This window comes from Drosophila mauritiana, chromosome 2R (genome assembly GCF_004382145.1).
Source record: "Drosophila mauritiana strain mau12 chromosome 2R, ASM438214v1, whole genome shotgun sequence".
Classification (NCBI taxonomy): domain Eukaryota; kingdom Metazoa; phylum Arthropoda; class Insecta; order Diptera; family Drosophilidae; genus Drosophila; species Drosophila mauritiana.
Window position 1 is genome coordinate 6,867,146 of NC_046668.1, and position 16,612 is coordinate 6,883,757.

The 16,612-nt window shown below is 45.2% G+C and overlaps 1 protein-coding gene across 2 annotated transcripts in view; it reads left to right on the forward strand.

The window, feature by feature from the left end:
- The window catches only part of LOC117138227 (alpha-protein kinase 1), a 68,089-nt gene that overhangs the window by 13,724 nt on the left and 37,753 nt on the right, over nt 1-16,612 (forward strand). For both annotated transcript variants that reach the window (XM_033300172.1, XM_033300173.1), the window contains exon 2: nt 5,890-6,677. In XM_033300172.1, the coding sequence (XP_033156063.1) occupies nt 5,928-6,677 (750 nt within the window). In that variant the 5' untranslated portion in view covers nt 5,890-5,927. The remainder of the gene's footprint in view (nt 1-5,889; nt 6,678-16,612) is intronic.

Genomic DNA, 16,612 nt, shown 5'->3' on the forward strand with positions numbered 1-16,612 from the left:
TTGTCAAGCGAATCGCTCGCTGAGTCCCCTCCCACGTTCCGGCTTCGTGTCATTAACGCCCCACTCCGCCGACTGTGGTCTTTGCATTAATTTTTGCACCGCCGCAGAGCTGCAGAAATAAAAAATGGAATTGGGAAAGCAAGAAATTTCCATAATGAGCACGTACACAATCACTTACCCCGGACACATGCAGTTCGCCAAAAAGGGTTTCCGCTCCCTTTCGGGGGTTGCAAAATTTTATAATTAGTTGCCCGCTGCCCGGCACCAAAATGCAGGTTTCAATCCAATTTTTTCCCTCTTTTTCCACGTTTTACCAAATATTTAGACGTTGACTATGACCGCTTCACCCCCGGAGTCGAGTCTGCAAATGATTTTGGTGCGTGCTCAATTGGGGAGTTTTCAGACCGAACGCGAACGAAAAGGATCCGCAATGAACTGAGCAGGAGCAGGAGCTGGAGCTGGATCTGGCCCTCCTCCTGGCATTTCTTTTGTTTTTCGCTAATTTAGCGAAATTATGTTTTGTGCTCTCTCATGTCTAGATGTCGTGTGCGGCTCGGGGTGCAATCCTGCCGCCCGTGCACAGACCTCCTCGTAACCCCTAGATTATGCGACTGCAGCACGGAACGGGACATGCAACTCTCGGCCCACTCGAGGCGAGGAGCTCCCTGCCGAGGGTATTCCGCATTCGGCACCAAGTATGCAAGTATGTGGGCTAATAAAGTTACTGGCTCAAGTTGAGTTTAAGTCCCTCAGATGCTGGAGAAACACGTACTGCGAATGGCAATGTTATGTTTACCATGGAGGATAGCAATCAGCCGTGATATTCAGATACAATCGATCTTAAGTCTAGTTTCGAGACATTGGATAGCTTTCTCTTATCTCTCTGATTCAGGTTTGAGAACTATTAAAAACCGTTTATTTTGGAGAATAACACACATTTAACAATAAAGAAGTGGGGTATGAATTTGAAGCCATTTTAAAGAGTACGTACTGTAGTCAAGTTATATCAAGGATCACCGTTTCACGGCCTCCTTAGGGCATTTAAAGTTCCACCTTTACGAAGCCAGAGCTCCCCATTATTTGCCATTATTATTTCCTGCTCTAAATGAATTAAAATCGCCAAATGTGGGCGATCAGGGGAGTCGTCGGCTGCGCAAAACAAAGCAGGAAAAATGCGAATAACTCATTACGCGGCGCATTAAGGACAATGTCTGGGCAGTGTGAGTGTGAGTGAGAGGGCACAGGAAGGACCCAGGACTCGCGGCACGAGAGGGTTGATTTTTCAGCTTCGACCGGGCCTGACTTTGACTTCCTTTCCCGCTTTTTGCATTTTTTCCGGGGGCGTTTACTGCACATGTGTTTATGGTAGCTGTTGCTGTTGTATTGAGAACGCCTCCGGCGATTGTTGTTGCTGCTATTGGCATCGCCTAGTGCGTGCTCCGCTTGAATCACGCAAATTTCATTATTATTATTATTTTTTTAATGATTTGAGTGGAGAATGGCTGTCGAATGAATGGAACGCGCTCATGAAAGGCAGTTGGCCGTAGTCCACTGACCGGATTGCAAGTGCCCATTGTTCTTGGTCCTTCAGTGGTAAAATGGAAACAAAGCTTTTCCTGACCAATATCAATTTTCAACGGAAAAAAATATAGATTGCATAATCTTATTTACTTAGTTACTTACTGGATCATATCTTAATCATATATGTATATCCAATAAGTATGGAATCATTACCAATTCGAATCCTTGACTGTTTCTTATCTTTCAATGTTCATCCGGACTTTCTGCTTCTTAAGTTATTTAATGAAACCCATGGTACTTGTATACTTATATCGAAGTTAATTCCTTAAAATTTCTTTGAGGACACACCCAGTCGCAGTTCCTCCGACACCTTGGAAACTTAAAGTTCCCTTTCCATTTCCACCCTAACCCTTGGCACTACCATAATATATCAGCCGGTGTATTTCATGTGTAATCGTGTGTAATTTTTAAGAAAATTGCACGTTCGGCCGTACACCCCCGATAGGAAAAGCAGCAACAACCCCAAAAACAGTGCAATCGAGCAGGAGCAACAAAGCCAAGTTGCAAAACTTTTTATGCTCCCTGTGTGTGTGCGTGAATAAATGTTGCATAAATAAGTTCAACTCAATGACTTAATGCCGGCGCATTATTGATTATTTTGGCCAGGTTACTCTGCTGACATAAGCAGCCGAAAACAGCCCATAACCCCGCCCCACCACCCCATCTCCTTATCCTGCGAGTGACTCAACCTCCATTCACTTCCTCAAAGGCCGAGGCACTCGAGTTCGTCGCGTTCGCTATTTAATATGCATTTTGCGCTAATTACAAATCAAAAGAAAAACTTAATAGCCCCAGAGTTGGCCATAAAAATGAAGTTGTCTGCGGGCCGAGGGGCGATCGATGTCCGTTGGCCGGGGAGTCGGGTGCCCGGTTTCTAATCAAAAATTGCTTTGTGCCACATTTGGCTCCTAACTCTAAATGATGGCAAGTGTGCTACAATTTAGTTTGACTATTAATTACAACAAGTTGCTGCACCGCAGCAGCAGCAACATGTTCTACATGTTTGCCAGTCCCGGCCGGGCGAAATTATTGATGATTTTATTAATTTGAATATTGCCTACGAATTGCTGTCGAAGACAAAACGCTCGCCAAACGACTATATGCGATCGATCCAGGTGGAACTTGGAGTGTGCAGCATGCCGCATGGAGATGGAGCATGCAGCATGGAGATGGAGGGACAGCTTTGAATGATAAATTTTTCCAGCTCGCTTCTTAACCGGCGATAGAAAGTTGCATGGAAATTGCAATTTATAGCCGCAGCAGCAGTTGCAGCAGCAGCAGCAGCAACATGTGGCAGGCAGCAAGAAAATGAGTATAATTAGACCGGTTTGTAATGCGTTGGCAAGTCGATAGGAGCACTGCGTTGCGGATGGCATGTTGCTGGCGTGCATTGAAAATGAAGCGGGCTTGATTTGAATTATAGTTGCCAGCATGGCGATAATTAATCGTGCTATTTAGTGTGCTACATGAAATTCTACTAGTTTGCTGGTTATTGATTAGATTTCGAGGCAGGCGGCGATCGCAGGAAGCGACAAAATGTTGCCGTTGTTGCTGCTGCCGCTGCTGCTGCTCCGTGTAATTTGGCCCGACTTTAATATGCGCAAATTGTACTTAATTTGGCTGCACATTTTGTCGCTACCATTTGCTTTCACAACATGTTGCACCGACTTGTACTTGCAACTAGGAGCCGAGAGCCATGGGCCATGAGCCATTCCCGTTCCCTTTGATTCCATCTCTGCAGGCTTTTGGCATTTTGTGTTGACGCATGCTTGAAATTATTTTGTATGTGGCCGATGTGCACTCTGTTTTTGCTGCTGCCCCTGATATTATGCATTGTTTTTGCTTCTTATGCATATGCCAGATGGGGTGCGCAGGGGTGGTGGCCAGACATTTGCATGCAACGTACGAAATTAATTATTACGCCCTCTCACCACCCCCGAAAACCAGCCTTTTCCTGGCCAAAATCTACAACACGGAGCTTTGCTCATTCTCATTCTCATACTCGGACTCGGACTCAGGCTCAGGCATTGGCATTGCATGTCCTGCACACTCCAACTTTCAAGGCACAGTCCTGGCATTCCGTTCCCCTGTTTCCCTGCCCCCTTCCCCTCCTTGTCAACCGCCCGATCCAGATCCAGATCCTTCCCCCTTCCTGGCATCTCCCAGTCCCCGCCTCATGTGGCTCATTACGGCGTTGGCTATGTGGCCGGAAAAGTGCGTTCGTTGACTGCTGCCGGCTGGCCAACGTCGACACAAACAATGAGCACTCGAAAAAATAATTGGTTCACATCATTATATCATCATATATCATAATATATATTTGCCTCGTGGAGCATCTCACTTTTTCCGTTTGGTGGCTTAGTTAAAAAAATACATTGTTAAGCGTCGTCGCATCATTACAGATAGTTGAAGCTCTTCTTGCAACTCGATAAAGGGACGCATTTTTGCTCCGTGTATGGAAAGAGCAAACTGAGGGTCTGAATCCGAGCCGCAGAAGTTCGAGTCCGACTGCGACTCGAGTTCCGAGTTCTGAGTTCCGAGTGCAGTTGCTTGCATTATTACAGCTGCAGACACACGCACACACACGGGCACAGACACACACACACACAGATACACAGGAAAGGTCCTGCGAGGTTGGGAGCTGTGGGTTCTGGAAGGAGTGCAAGGGACAGGAGCCAGCTGTATGCATTATGCATTAAAATCAACGCCCGTTTTGTGTAGACCTGCAGACAATGCAACGAAGGACCTTTCCTTGCCTCGCCAGGACGAAGTGGTGGCTCTCCTTTTTGGGGCCAAACGTCAAGGCATAGGCATTGATGTTTCCTTTGTGGGCTGGAGTTAGGTAAGCTCTTTAGTGCAAATTGTTGCCTAAATTTAGACGCCTTTGGGTGCAGCTTAGGCCGAAGTTTGTCCCATCGTCCTGATCCCATAAGAAATGACATTTAGTGGAATCTATTTCATTGACATTTAGTGTCCTTGCACAGGGTGCGTGCACAAGCCTCTCGAAAATTCGCCTTCTTATTATCCTTATCTCTCCCGGATAACTTTCCCCCTACCCCATGCACTTGAACAACATTTTCGGGCATTACATTTTCTGTGCCCTCTCCATCCCGCTCTTAATTTTTTCCCATCGTATTTTCCGTTTTCTTGTATGCAGGAAAACTTTCTTGCCAGACACGTTCGCCTCATTCCCCTTCCCGGCCACTTTTGGTCAGTTGTCCCTCTTCGGGTATAAATTATAATGCAGAGTAGGTGTAAAATTTTCGATTACGAATGTGCAGACCGCCCAACTGCTCCACCCACATTCCACCGAACTTGCATCCCTCCTGTGCAGAAGCCACCCGTATGCTCCGGCTTTTGTGTCCATCAAGCCGATTCCCACACAGTAAGAAAATCGGGGTAAATGTAAGTTAATATGCTGATTAACAAATATAGGTTTTATATCTATAAAGTCATCTGACTTCATGGGACTCTCCTTAGTAGCAGTGTGTTCAAATCGGTTTTGTTTCGGTTGCTTAACTTCTCTATGTCTTAATTCTTTGAGTGTAACTCCCTCCTCACAATTCCGGCGGTAAAAGTCGTCCGTTGTCCGGTGCAGAACGTCGTGGCTCGGCAAGGACATGGCCTCAGACTGGAGCGCCGTCTGCGTTTTGCATTTGCAAAATTATGCGGCGTGTGTGGGTTCCCCCGCCAGCCCCTTGCATCTTGGCCCTCATTGTTGTTTGTGCGTTGTTGCCGTGGTCAACCGACGGGCAACAGGGATAATTAATGAAATTAATGCGCCAGGGCAAGGGTTTTAAGTGCACGAAATATATTCGATAAATGTAAATTCTAAATTATGATGGCCCCAGCGGGTTGGCAACGTAGAATGCCAATGGAATGAGTGGCAGGTGAGGGGGAGTTTGGCCAGATGTCATTGGATATTTTAAGGGTAAAAAGGAGTTGTGTTGATATCAGATAATTGCGAAGTTAGCATCTCTGAATGGTTTCTCGTACTCTTACTCTGCTGAAGCTAACTGACAAAAAGGATAGCAGCTTTTTGTTCCTTTTTAATCCTTGTTCTTATTACCAACTTTGTGATTGTTGAATGGAAATGGTAAGGTATGTAGTAGTTGGTCATCTTTTCATTCAGAAGGTGTAAAGTTTTGAAATCAAAAGGTTTATAAAGTAAAAGTCAATTCAGCCGGTTGCCAACGCATTCTTGCACTTGAGTCCTTCCTGCGCATCACCTTAAAGCCCCTCCCATTATAGGCTTAATATTTAATGCACACCGAGGTACTTAAGCCCCTTCTGTGTTGCCCATTGCAGGAGTGGCCCAGGATGCGAGCGGGTCAGTGACACGTGACATGGCCGAGGGCTGCGAGGACTCCGCCGGTGCCGCTGAATCCACGACGTCACAGTCACAGTACACAACGCTAGACAAGATGCTGGGCACGGTGCTGCCATGTGAGGCGGCCATTGGGGCGACACCCGGCGGCGGCAGCAGCAGCGGCAACAGCAGCAGCAACATCGGCGGCAACACCGCCAACTCCAGCAACAACGGCAGCAACATTGTGAAGCGCGAGTTCTGCGATGGCAGCCTGATGCCCGGTGCTGGGGCAAGTGTCAACAATAACAATGCCAACGCCACCAACAACAACAATAACAACAGCAGCAGCAACAACAATAACAATAACAACAATACCAAAATGCAGGCCATGATATGCAACAAGAGCAGCAGCACGAACAACAGCAGCAGCAGCTCCTCCTCGTCGTCGTCCTGCTCCTCATCCTCGTCATCCTCCAGCTCCGCCACCAGCACCCTGACCAGCTGCACCACCGCCGCCGTGGTGCCCTCCAACTGCTCCACGAATGCCAACAAGTCGCCGGTCTCGCCCTACTCCCAGAGCCTGGGCATGGCCATCGGCATCGGGGCGGGGGCGGGCAGCAGTCCGCTCCGCGAGGCCAGTCCGCTGCCCAGCAGCCGCTCGCCGCTGAACGCCATCGCCTCCATTGCCGCCAAGTCGCCGTGCAGCGGAGCGGCGCCCGCTTCACCGCCGTCGGCCTCCTCCAACAGCTCCTCCCACGTCCTGGCGCTCAACATCAAAACCGAGTCGGTGAGTCGAACAGCATTGCTGAATCCGTGCATAACCCATTTCAGGCTGAGCAACTGCAGCAATAGTGGTGAAAGTAATAGTGCGAATCAGCTTAGAGTTTAGATCATAAAATAATAGTTAAGTAAATATTTGAATTGAATACAAATTAACACAATTTTTTACTAATTAGCAGTCGGTGTCATAAGCTCACATAGCTAGATAGCTTCACCTTGAAGGGAATTCGTTAAACCTATCTTAATTCAAATTTAGTAGAATCAATATAAACCAGTTTTCTCACTGAATAACAGCACATGTCCCTTAAGGGCTGAGTTAGAAGGCACCCCTGATATTGGGTATCCTATACCCATGTTCTCGTCTTTGGTTTCGTCTAGAAATTTGTCCGAGTGGCGACTTTGTTTCCTTTGGGACTCACGTGTGGGTTTCTCCAGCGCGCTTTTAATTAGCATGCGAAGTCATTAATTAGTCGCCGCCTTGGAACCGGCTAATCAGCTCGATCGGCCAGCGGCCGCAGAATGTTGCAACCTGGCCAATCAAGGGCAAATCGGCGACACAGAACTCAAACTCTTGCCGCAGGCCGGCGTGCTCTAGAATTGCCCAATAACAAAACGAGCAACCAGAACAAAGCTTCAGAATTCAGAACCAAAAAAAAAAAAAAACGTTGACTTCGAGCGCGGTCAAAATATTTTTGTCCCAATTTTAATGACCATAAAAAACCGATCACAGAAGGGAAAAAACTTTTGTGCAATTGTCAGCAATAAATAAAATATTCGCATGTCCTCGTTGGTTCGCAGCTCGATTTTGCTGGCGGTCTTGGGTTTCTGTGTTGCTTGTTGCCTTGTGGCACACAAATACTTTGGTGGCGAACCAGCTAAGAAACCCGATTGGGAACAACAAGCGAACTGCTGATCAATGCGAGTTCTATTTTCGAGTTTATTTCGGATAATTCTTGGGGGACCTTAGGCGATTCTGATCGTAAAAATGACTGAATTATGAGTTTTGAAAACTAAAGGAATCAGCTTTGAGTGCTCTTCAAGCTGAAGAAGTGTGTCAGCATTTAGGCGGGAAAAAACATTAGACTCTCAATTTACATTTCCCTGGTATGCAAAGATTCTGAGCTATAATAGTTTACAAATATATTTGTTGAATTGCTAGGCAATTAACATAAGCTGTGCAAGTAAACATTAAGCAAAATGTCTCGTAGACAACGCCCTCCAAAAAGGAAACCCCAGCACGCCTTGACATATCCACTTACCATATCCAATATGGTGTTGGTAATTTACCCATTAAAATTCCCAATTAAATCCGAACGCTCGCCGATTGCTGCTGACCCAATTCTAATGGCAAATCAATTCGCCGCATGGTCTCGAGTATCTCTTCGACCGCATTTCGTGGCATTTTGGCCGCTTTGTCTCTGTCGCAGCCTCAGTATCCGTCGAATGCGATCCACTCTAATGACACAATCAGCTCAACAGATACAGCACGCACACTCGGAGGCGGCGAGGTACTATGAGTACGAACTTAGCTGCTAACAAAATGCCGTAAAAAGCAATTAATAAAAATAAAGCAATCAAAATATAGAAAAGGAAAAAATGGAAAAGTGCATAAAATTTATGTGCTGCAGTCAAATGAGTAATCGACTGCGACGGAGAGACAAGCGGCAACAAAGCCGCAACATTTATTGAAAATTAAGCAAAAAATAAAGGAAAAGGCTGCAAGCTCAAAGGCAGCAAATAATAAGCGCGAAATAATCAGCACACACACTCGACACACAATGTGTGTGTACCTGAGAAATAAATTGTCTATTGGCAGCGCCAAACAAGAAAATCCAGGTGCAATAAAAATCGAATTAGAGGCCGGGGGAAAAAATAAAGTTATAAGTACAATCTATTGAAAATTAATGTGCTGCAGGGAAACCAATGAAACGAATTAACACACTTTCTTCGCAACTTGTGCAGGAATAGAATAAAAGTTAATTTAACGAACTTAAATTGGTGGTATACATGCACGCATTAATTAGCAAGTATAAATGATTGTAAGTGCTTACTTAATAGCTTAATGACTTTAGAAGTTAAGACAATCTCCCAAACTAGCCAGCTATTATACTTAAATACCATTAATTACATTTCCTTTTCCTATTCTTATGTTTTTATGTCTTCAATTTGGTTTTATCCTATCTATCCAAAAATAAATAATAACTATATTGCATTAAATGTCGGCTAAAATACCCGAAAATACTCTAACCGAACCGGACTTGAGTTGTCCGGAGATATATTACAGCTAATTACGAGGCCTGATCTAAGCGGACCCACTGACTACGCAGCTGTACCCAGTTATATCCATTGGCCATTTTCCATTTTTTTATTTTGGGGCCAAGGCGGCAGCTCTTGAAAGCCTACGGTTGGCTAAAGCCAACCCGCTGGGTGACTCATGGGCGTCTAATGAGCCGCCGTCCGCCGGCCAAGCCTTTGGCCTTTGGTCGCCAGCTGGCGAAAGTCGAGCACGGATGTGGCACTCGCACCAGAGCCTGGCTAATTATAAGCTGATCACAAAGTGCACTCCTTCTGGCCAAGAGGAGCATGTCGCGCATGCGCAATGAACCGCGCGTTCTATGAGCTGCACATCCATGTTCTTTCTATACGTGCGTGCCAAGCGGATTTGATTCGCCTTCTCGTGGGTGTTTTCCTCGCTCCCCGGCCGCACTGATGTCGTGATGATTATGATGACCACGATGATGAGGAGCGGCCAACCGGTTTCTGCATTTTGGCTTAAATGTTGCAAATACTCGGTCGGGATTATCCGGACCTGGATACTCAGCTGGCGGAGAGCAGGCAGCAGGCGAAAACCTGGCCTGGTTCTTGCTGCAATGTTCTTGGCCCTGGTTAGCGTACGCCCAGCTGTGTTGCATGTAAATCGTTTGTAATTAGTTGAAAGTCTTGACGCGTAAATGCAACACAGCAAACGGGCAGGGAACAAAATACGAGTCTTAAAGAGGAGCAGGCAATAATTGCTTATTAAATGAATGTTCTGTGCAAAAATGTTTATGACTAACCACGTGAGCGCTAAATTGACTGCAAATGAGCCAAAGATGATGGCCCATTGTCGGCAGCAAAACGGGGAAGGGGGTCGGGTGTGGGGTTAATTTAAATGGTGGATGCATTGATAAATGGCCGTGTCTCGGCTTTAAGCGGTTATATTTTAGATTCGCGGCATATCAGCTTCTCACACATTACGAGTATATACATACCCCTCATTTAAGGGGCCTCATAAAGTGCCCTTCTCCCTCCATTGCGGCTTGCAGTCCCGAATTCTTGGGCCTCTTGGCCAAGACAGCGCAACCCAAATTCCTTTGCAGACCGTTTTTGTTCGCTCGTCTTTCGTTGAAATTAATTCAAAATTAATTGCAAATAAATTACCAAGCAATTTGTGTGTCGAGCTGGTTGTTTGCGGCTTTCGTCTCTGCGCCAGCTGCATGCAACATTGAAATTGTCAGAGAGTTTGAGTATAAATTAATTATATTGCCAGTAGTAAGTTCAACTTATGCACGTCCACGTAGTGCCAATAATCATCAGAGGCGACTTCGGGCCAATGTAATAAGTATCTGGCAAGTTGATTTTGACGTTGTCCGGCTCTAACTACCCCGGCTCCTTGCCTTAATTTGGATTCATTTACGCAAAACCGAGCGGAAAAAACAAAACATACTGCAAATGGCAAATTGCAAACTGCAAATTGCCTTCGTCTTAATTATGGTGGTATTAAAAAATTATTAACAATGTGGCTGACGTTCTGACGACAACAACATGAACGAACTGCTGTTGTGGTGGCTTACAATATCATAAGTAATAAGGTAATTTCTATTGCGTGATAATGGATTTGATTGGTACTCGGTGTAAATATTAACATTTATCTCTTGTGGCGCATTTAATTATTTAATTATTTTTATTATTTTATTTTTCATAAATGTTTTTGATGTTCTAGAAATTGTAATGCCCTTTATTGCCCTAAATCTCTGGGTGATTCACTTTTGTATCTAGCATATGAATCCGTTAGCATATGAATCACACTGACTTCCATTTTGCTCCATAACCTTTCCTTAGTCATATGCCAGATGGCTCCGAAAATTGTTCCAAATCTCGGTTGACCCCACATCTGCCCTTAGCAATCGATGGAGTCCGTCCGAATGGCCTGGCAGCTAGGAAAAGGGATCGGATCGTTAATAATTAGCGAAACGCGATTTGGGCCACTTGGCCTCCATGGGAGAAAATGTAAAAACCATGCCCACTGGCCATGTGAGCGGATGGCTGCGGAGCGGGCTGGAACGGAGCTCGGCCAGGAGTTTGGCATTAAAATAAATTTAATATAGCCGCCGCGGTGGAAGCCGGTTGGTCCAAAGCTGAGCCTGAACTTGGCTGTATGTGGCTCATAATTTGCGGGGGAACTGAGACTGGGAGGGGATTGCATCGAACCCGAATCCGAGCTCGAAACTGAAACTGAGACACTCCACTCTGCCGCAAGTTGACTTCAATTAAGCCTGTGTGTGTGTGCAATAGTTAAAGCCAAAAATAGCATTTAAACTCATTAATTTAACGCGTGATTATGACCATGTTTGTAAGAGTACAACTCCGACTCGGACTCGGAGTTCGTGGCTTCGACTGCCTGCTGGAAGTCGAGTGCGCAGTATGAAAAACGTTGCCAAAAGGCATAATATTTGTTGCCTGTGTTATTGTTGCCGCTCGCTGATATTGTGGCTGTTGGTTTTGGCATTTATTTTGCGCTTCTTTTGCGGCCAAAATGCTCGAAAAGTTGGCTAGCTCCCCGAGAGAGGAGCGAGTCGCGCTTTTCGACTGTCGGATTGGCCGGATCGTTTCGCATCGCATTGTTGATGTTTTATGCATCAGCGGGACAATTTCAGATCCACAGAGAGAAAATATGTACTCTACAAAAATTACAATTCAATTAATTTATGCAATATTTTTTGTAGATAGGGTTTAAAATCTTTCAAGAAGTTCTCAGCTTTGAACAAATTAACCAATTAAGGTTAAATGTTACACAATAATTATTTTAAATTACATTGGCCGGTTTGTTTTTCCTTTAGCAAGATTAAATCTAGTATTAAATATTAAATTTAATATATATTGAAAACAAGTATTTCGACTATCGTCGTCCGGTTATTTTAAGTGTTATATCCTAGATATTTCTTTTATTTGCAGTTTAATATTTGCAAAATATTTAAATTATAAATTATTTTTTTGTGGTCGCATAAATTTTCCTCCTTGCATTTGTTTGAATGCGTCACAAATTAAATGCACATTCGCTCCGGCTTAAGGAAAAACCCACAAGACAAGCTGGAAAACTGAAAACATAAAAAAGATGCCACAATTGCGATAATTTTTCTATTTGTTAGCATTGCGTTTTGGCCCCGAAAGAAATTGGCCATGAGCAGACATACCTTTATGGTTTCGCCGAGCGGGAGAGCATTAATTTTTTTATGTGCTCATTGTGGGGCCAAGTCCAAGTGCAAGTCCAAGTCGGGGACCAGGTCCGAAACCCAGTCGCAGTCGCAGTCCCAGTCCAAGTCGAACTCTTACCGGGTTGTTTATTTAGCCCAGCCATGCAAAGGAGGACGGCAGTGGATGGAGGAGCCAGTCTCCTCCACTTGATAATTGCAATGAAATTGCATTCTACTTCCATTTAGCCAAAGGCGCTAATTCGTTTATTATGAGCTCGGGCGGTGGAGCAGGAGGGGCAAGAGGAGGGCGGCCGAGATGCACTCCGCAGATGGCATAGAAAATTTCCAAGAAAAATGCATAATTTTCTACTCTATGCATTGGGTGTGGCATAGATAATAAAAATAGAAATAACAATGGCAAGAACGAGTTTTGTGGCCGATTTTGTTTGTTTAATGAGCGCGCCTGCCTGGTGGGTGGGTGAGTACTGGATACCTCAAGGAAAACGGAAAAAGGAACACTTGGGGACTTGGGACTTGGCCATTTGTGGCAAAACATTCCTGTTAGTAAGCCACTGACTCTACTGAGTAATTAGTCCACTCAATAATTGCAACTAATATGCATGTGGAAAAACAAGGGAGATGGTGAAAAGGACTTTCAAAACTTTGTTGGTCTCATCGTTAGTCTTCCCTGTTGGTGCTTTATTATTGGCACTGCCAATTAAGTGAAATTTATGTGCTTCAATAAATTATGAGAGGAGCAGCTGACATATGCGACACAGTTGGAAAAAACAGTGGGCGTGGCCAACGCCCGCCCCTTTGAGGAGCACAAGCCAAAAACATTGACGCAAAACTTTCGGCCAAAAAGGGACAACGCAAATGTGGTTGCGCTGGTGAGCGCGACACATGTCGCTAAGGTAAAATAGTTATTAGTAAATATATTCCGCACTTTATTTGCATACCCGCGGCACCCCCGCCGGTGTCCACACTCCTTGCCACATTACACATACGCCGGGTTGTCCGCAGAACAAGCTCGTCGGCGGTGAGGGTAACTAATGAAACAATTGACGTGCTGGGAGGGCACCGAAAGCCAAAGCCAAAGCTAAAGCCAGACCCAGTGCCGGTTGATACCGGACCCGAACAGTAGTTGACTGCAATAATTATTCAAGCGCCAAGAACGACAGGTGCAGGAGCAACATCCATCGACAGGACGAGATCCACAGGAGCAACAGCGACGGCAGCGGGAGCAGAACAGCAGTTGCTGCATAGACGGCTATTATGCGCCCAACTTAACCTGTTTTAGTAATTAATTTGGGTATTGTATGCTTAAATTAGTTTAGAAGGCGACGGCCAAACAGGAGACTGATGGCAGTAAATTGAGGATATGTGTGTTTTGGTGATTGGCCAAAGCTATTGACCCCTTTCCACAACCAAAAGGGTTGTATGGGGATAAAGACAGTCATATTTTGCATAAAATATTTATATAGGATATATTCTGAAGACGAGTGTCATTGATAAATGATTTGGCATTGACATATGTGATTGTGATTGATTTTATAGTATGAAATATATAGCTACTAAGCTATCCCGCGCAATATTTATTCCATGCCATGCCATCGATTAGACACCCCCGACATTAGCTGACGTATTCCGGCTAATTACCGACTCCTGCCGGACCACCTGCCTCCACCTGACTTGTGTCTTCGGGGGCGGTCGAAGCATATTTCAAAGTCCGGCTAAATACACTTTAATTATGATTTTGCGTTTATAATTATGACCTAAGCTAACGGCGGCTACAAAACGAGTTGCAAGTGGATGTCGTGCCGATGTTGCGCGATGTTGCAGCCCGGAGTTGTAGTCCGTAATGGCCTACGATACCCAGCGGAGTCGTCGAATGGCTTAAATTAATAATTACGCGAAAGGCAGAAGGCAAAAGGCGCAGTGGCGACTTGCAGGCGTCCTGGCTGTTTGCATGCAAGTGAAAATAATTAATGCACTTAATGTGTAATTATTTCAATTAAACAATGCCCTTCTCCTCCCGAACGCAATCCTGTTTCCATAGGTTGGGTGGAGCCGGGCGGCACTAGGGCCGGCCTAATTGGCAGTGGCAACTTCGCTCGGCGATCGGAGATAGTCTCCCCCAATGAGCAGAAGTATCAATCTGCGGATCAGAGAAACCCGTTCTCGCCTCAAGTTAACTTAATTATGCTAATGTCGTGCGAGCGGCTGTCCAGTAAATTTCCGTGAATTTATATCGACGGCAATTGGCTTATGGTCCAATATAGCCAAGCACTTAACCTAGTCGCTAATTGTCGCCGGGTGTTAACAAACTGATTACCAGCGTTTCCCAATCATAAGCTGCTGTTCGCTTTGCATGACTTAGGCTCCCCACCTGCGAAATTGGCAGCATAATTTGGCGCATGTCATGTTAGTTGTGGCTAATGCTGCGTGTTTTTCCCCACCTTTTTTCTTTCTTAATGCGGTTTACGAATATTTTTTGTTGGTCCCCTGCAATTATACTGCGATTAGAAAGTTTTCGTCCGCCCGTTGGCTTATTGATATACGAATGCCGTCTAGTATTTCTGCATGTGTAGATTTAGGCGGACTTTGCGACCGGACTAATGGCACATTTATTTATTATGGCCATTTGGACGAATTACGCTCGCGTGCTCTGCTCCGTGCCAGCAACTTCCTCTCCGGCATCCTCGCATTTTCTCGTCGCAGCTTTTGGGCCCACCAGGCGAGCATAAGGTTCCATTTGTCCGAATGTCTCCTAGCCAAGTCGCTCAGCTTTCTCCGCCACTTCTAGGAACCCCACGCACTTATGAGCCAAGAAAACTTCGACTGAGAGCATGGCTTTTGGACATTCCAGAGAAAATACTTTGGGTGTTGGCGAGCAAAAGCAGTGAAGAGTAATTGAGGCCAGGAATTCAGTGTGTGGGATATACAGATGGCACTTTTTATGAAAAATGCTAAAAGCAAAGATACTTTAATAGCAAATAAATTATATAATTTGTGGTGATTCTAGGCTAGTGCCTGAAATATAAGATATAACTTTCTAAATGCCATAGTTCTATTCAATATTATTTTGTTTCTTTTTATCTGTGAAATGCAGAATTTATGCTTCTGCTTAAATCTTAATAATATAATTAGTTGCAGCTGCACACACAGCGACAACAATCTCCTGGCAAATATGATTTTCCCTACTCTCCCAGTGCGCACAATTTGATTATGCCATGTCCAGCAGCTATTTTAGATTTGATTTTTCTGCACGTTTCTCAGTTTTCGCAGCGTGATGTTTTTGTTCGCAACCAAACCCCTTTTCACTCGTTGAGTATTTTTCATATTTTAATTTAAATTAGAGGGCAACACCCACTAAGCCACTCACTGGATGGCGATGGCTACGAGGATGATGATGATGGCGATGGTGATGATGACGGCAGCTGCAGACAGTGGAAAGCTGGTCGTAACTCAGTCAGACACTCGCTCCGAGCTTAACGCGCTGATGTATGCTAATGAGCCGGCATTGTCGCCGGATCCGTCTGCTTCCCTTGCTCCTGGCCCAGCTCTGCCTCCCGATCCTGCTCCGGACCTAACTCGATTGCCGGGGGAGGAGCTGCAGCCGGAGAGCTTCCATAAATATGCATAATGCAATTAACAGCCAAATGTAATTGCAAGCCAGAACAAGGAGCAAAAAATAGAAAGAGGAAAATAAAGACAGACTGGCATTAGCAGCTGACAAACCACCCGCATGGCAGTCACTGTCCCGTCACATCACTTCACATCACATCTCTTGGTGAAGCATGACAGTCGCTCTGCTCCTTTGGCTTTGCATATGCCCGACTTTTCCGATTCTCCTCCGATTTTCCGACTTTCCCGGCCTGGCCAACCTGTTCGCTCGCACACTTAATTAGGCTATTAAACAATTGCAGAACGCATGCTTGCTAGGCCTGTCTCCAACCAGTTTGCAACTCGCAGTTCCGCCTCGGTCCAATCCAAAATCCGATCCGATCCCAGCCGAATAGCTTCGAATCTGCCGCGAATCTGTGCCAAATTTCGCATAGGCACTGCCTAGCCAACTTAAGGCCAAATCGAAAAACCGACAAAACTGAATAACCGTTGCGTGCCTAGGCCCAGTCAGCGTCTTTCGATTTGGCCGTGCCTGTGTCTTTACACTTGAAAAAATTGCAATCAACAGGGACGAATAGTATACATTCAATACTCCTGTAACTGTTTGTATATCTTCGTGAATGGATGTATCTTGAGTTGGTAATCTAAACTGAGGAAATACAGGAATTCTGGAAACATTAGTTGATATGTTTATCGTATTTCTCCCAGTGTGGCCTGCCTTTGCCTCCGTCTATCTGCGCGTATGGCCAACTCCGCTGGATTTACTTGACTTGGCCTGGCTGATTGGGCGCGCGTTGTTTTGCATTTCCAGGCCAGAAACGGCGGCTGCGTAATAAAATGCATTTTAATTTGGCTAAATGTT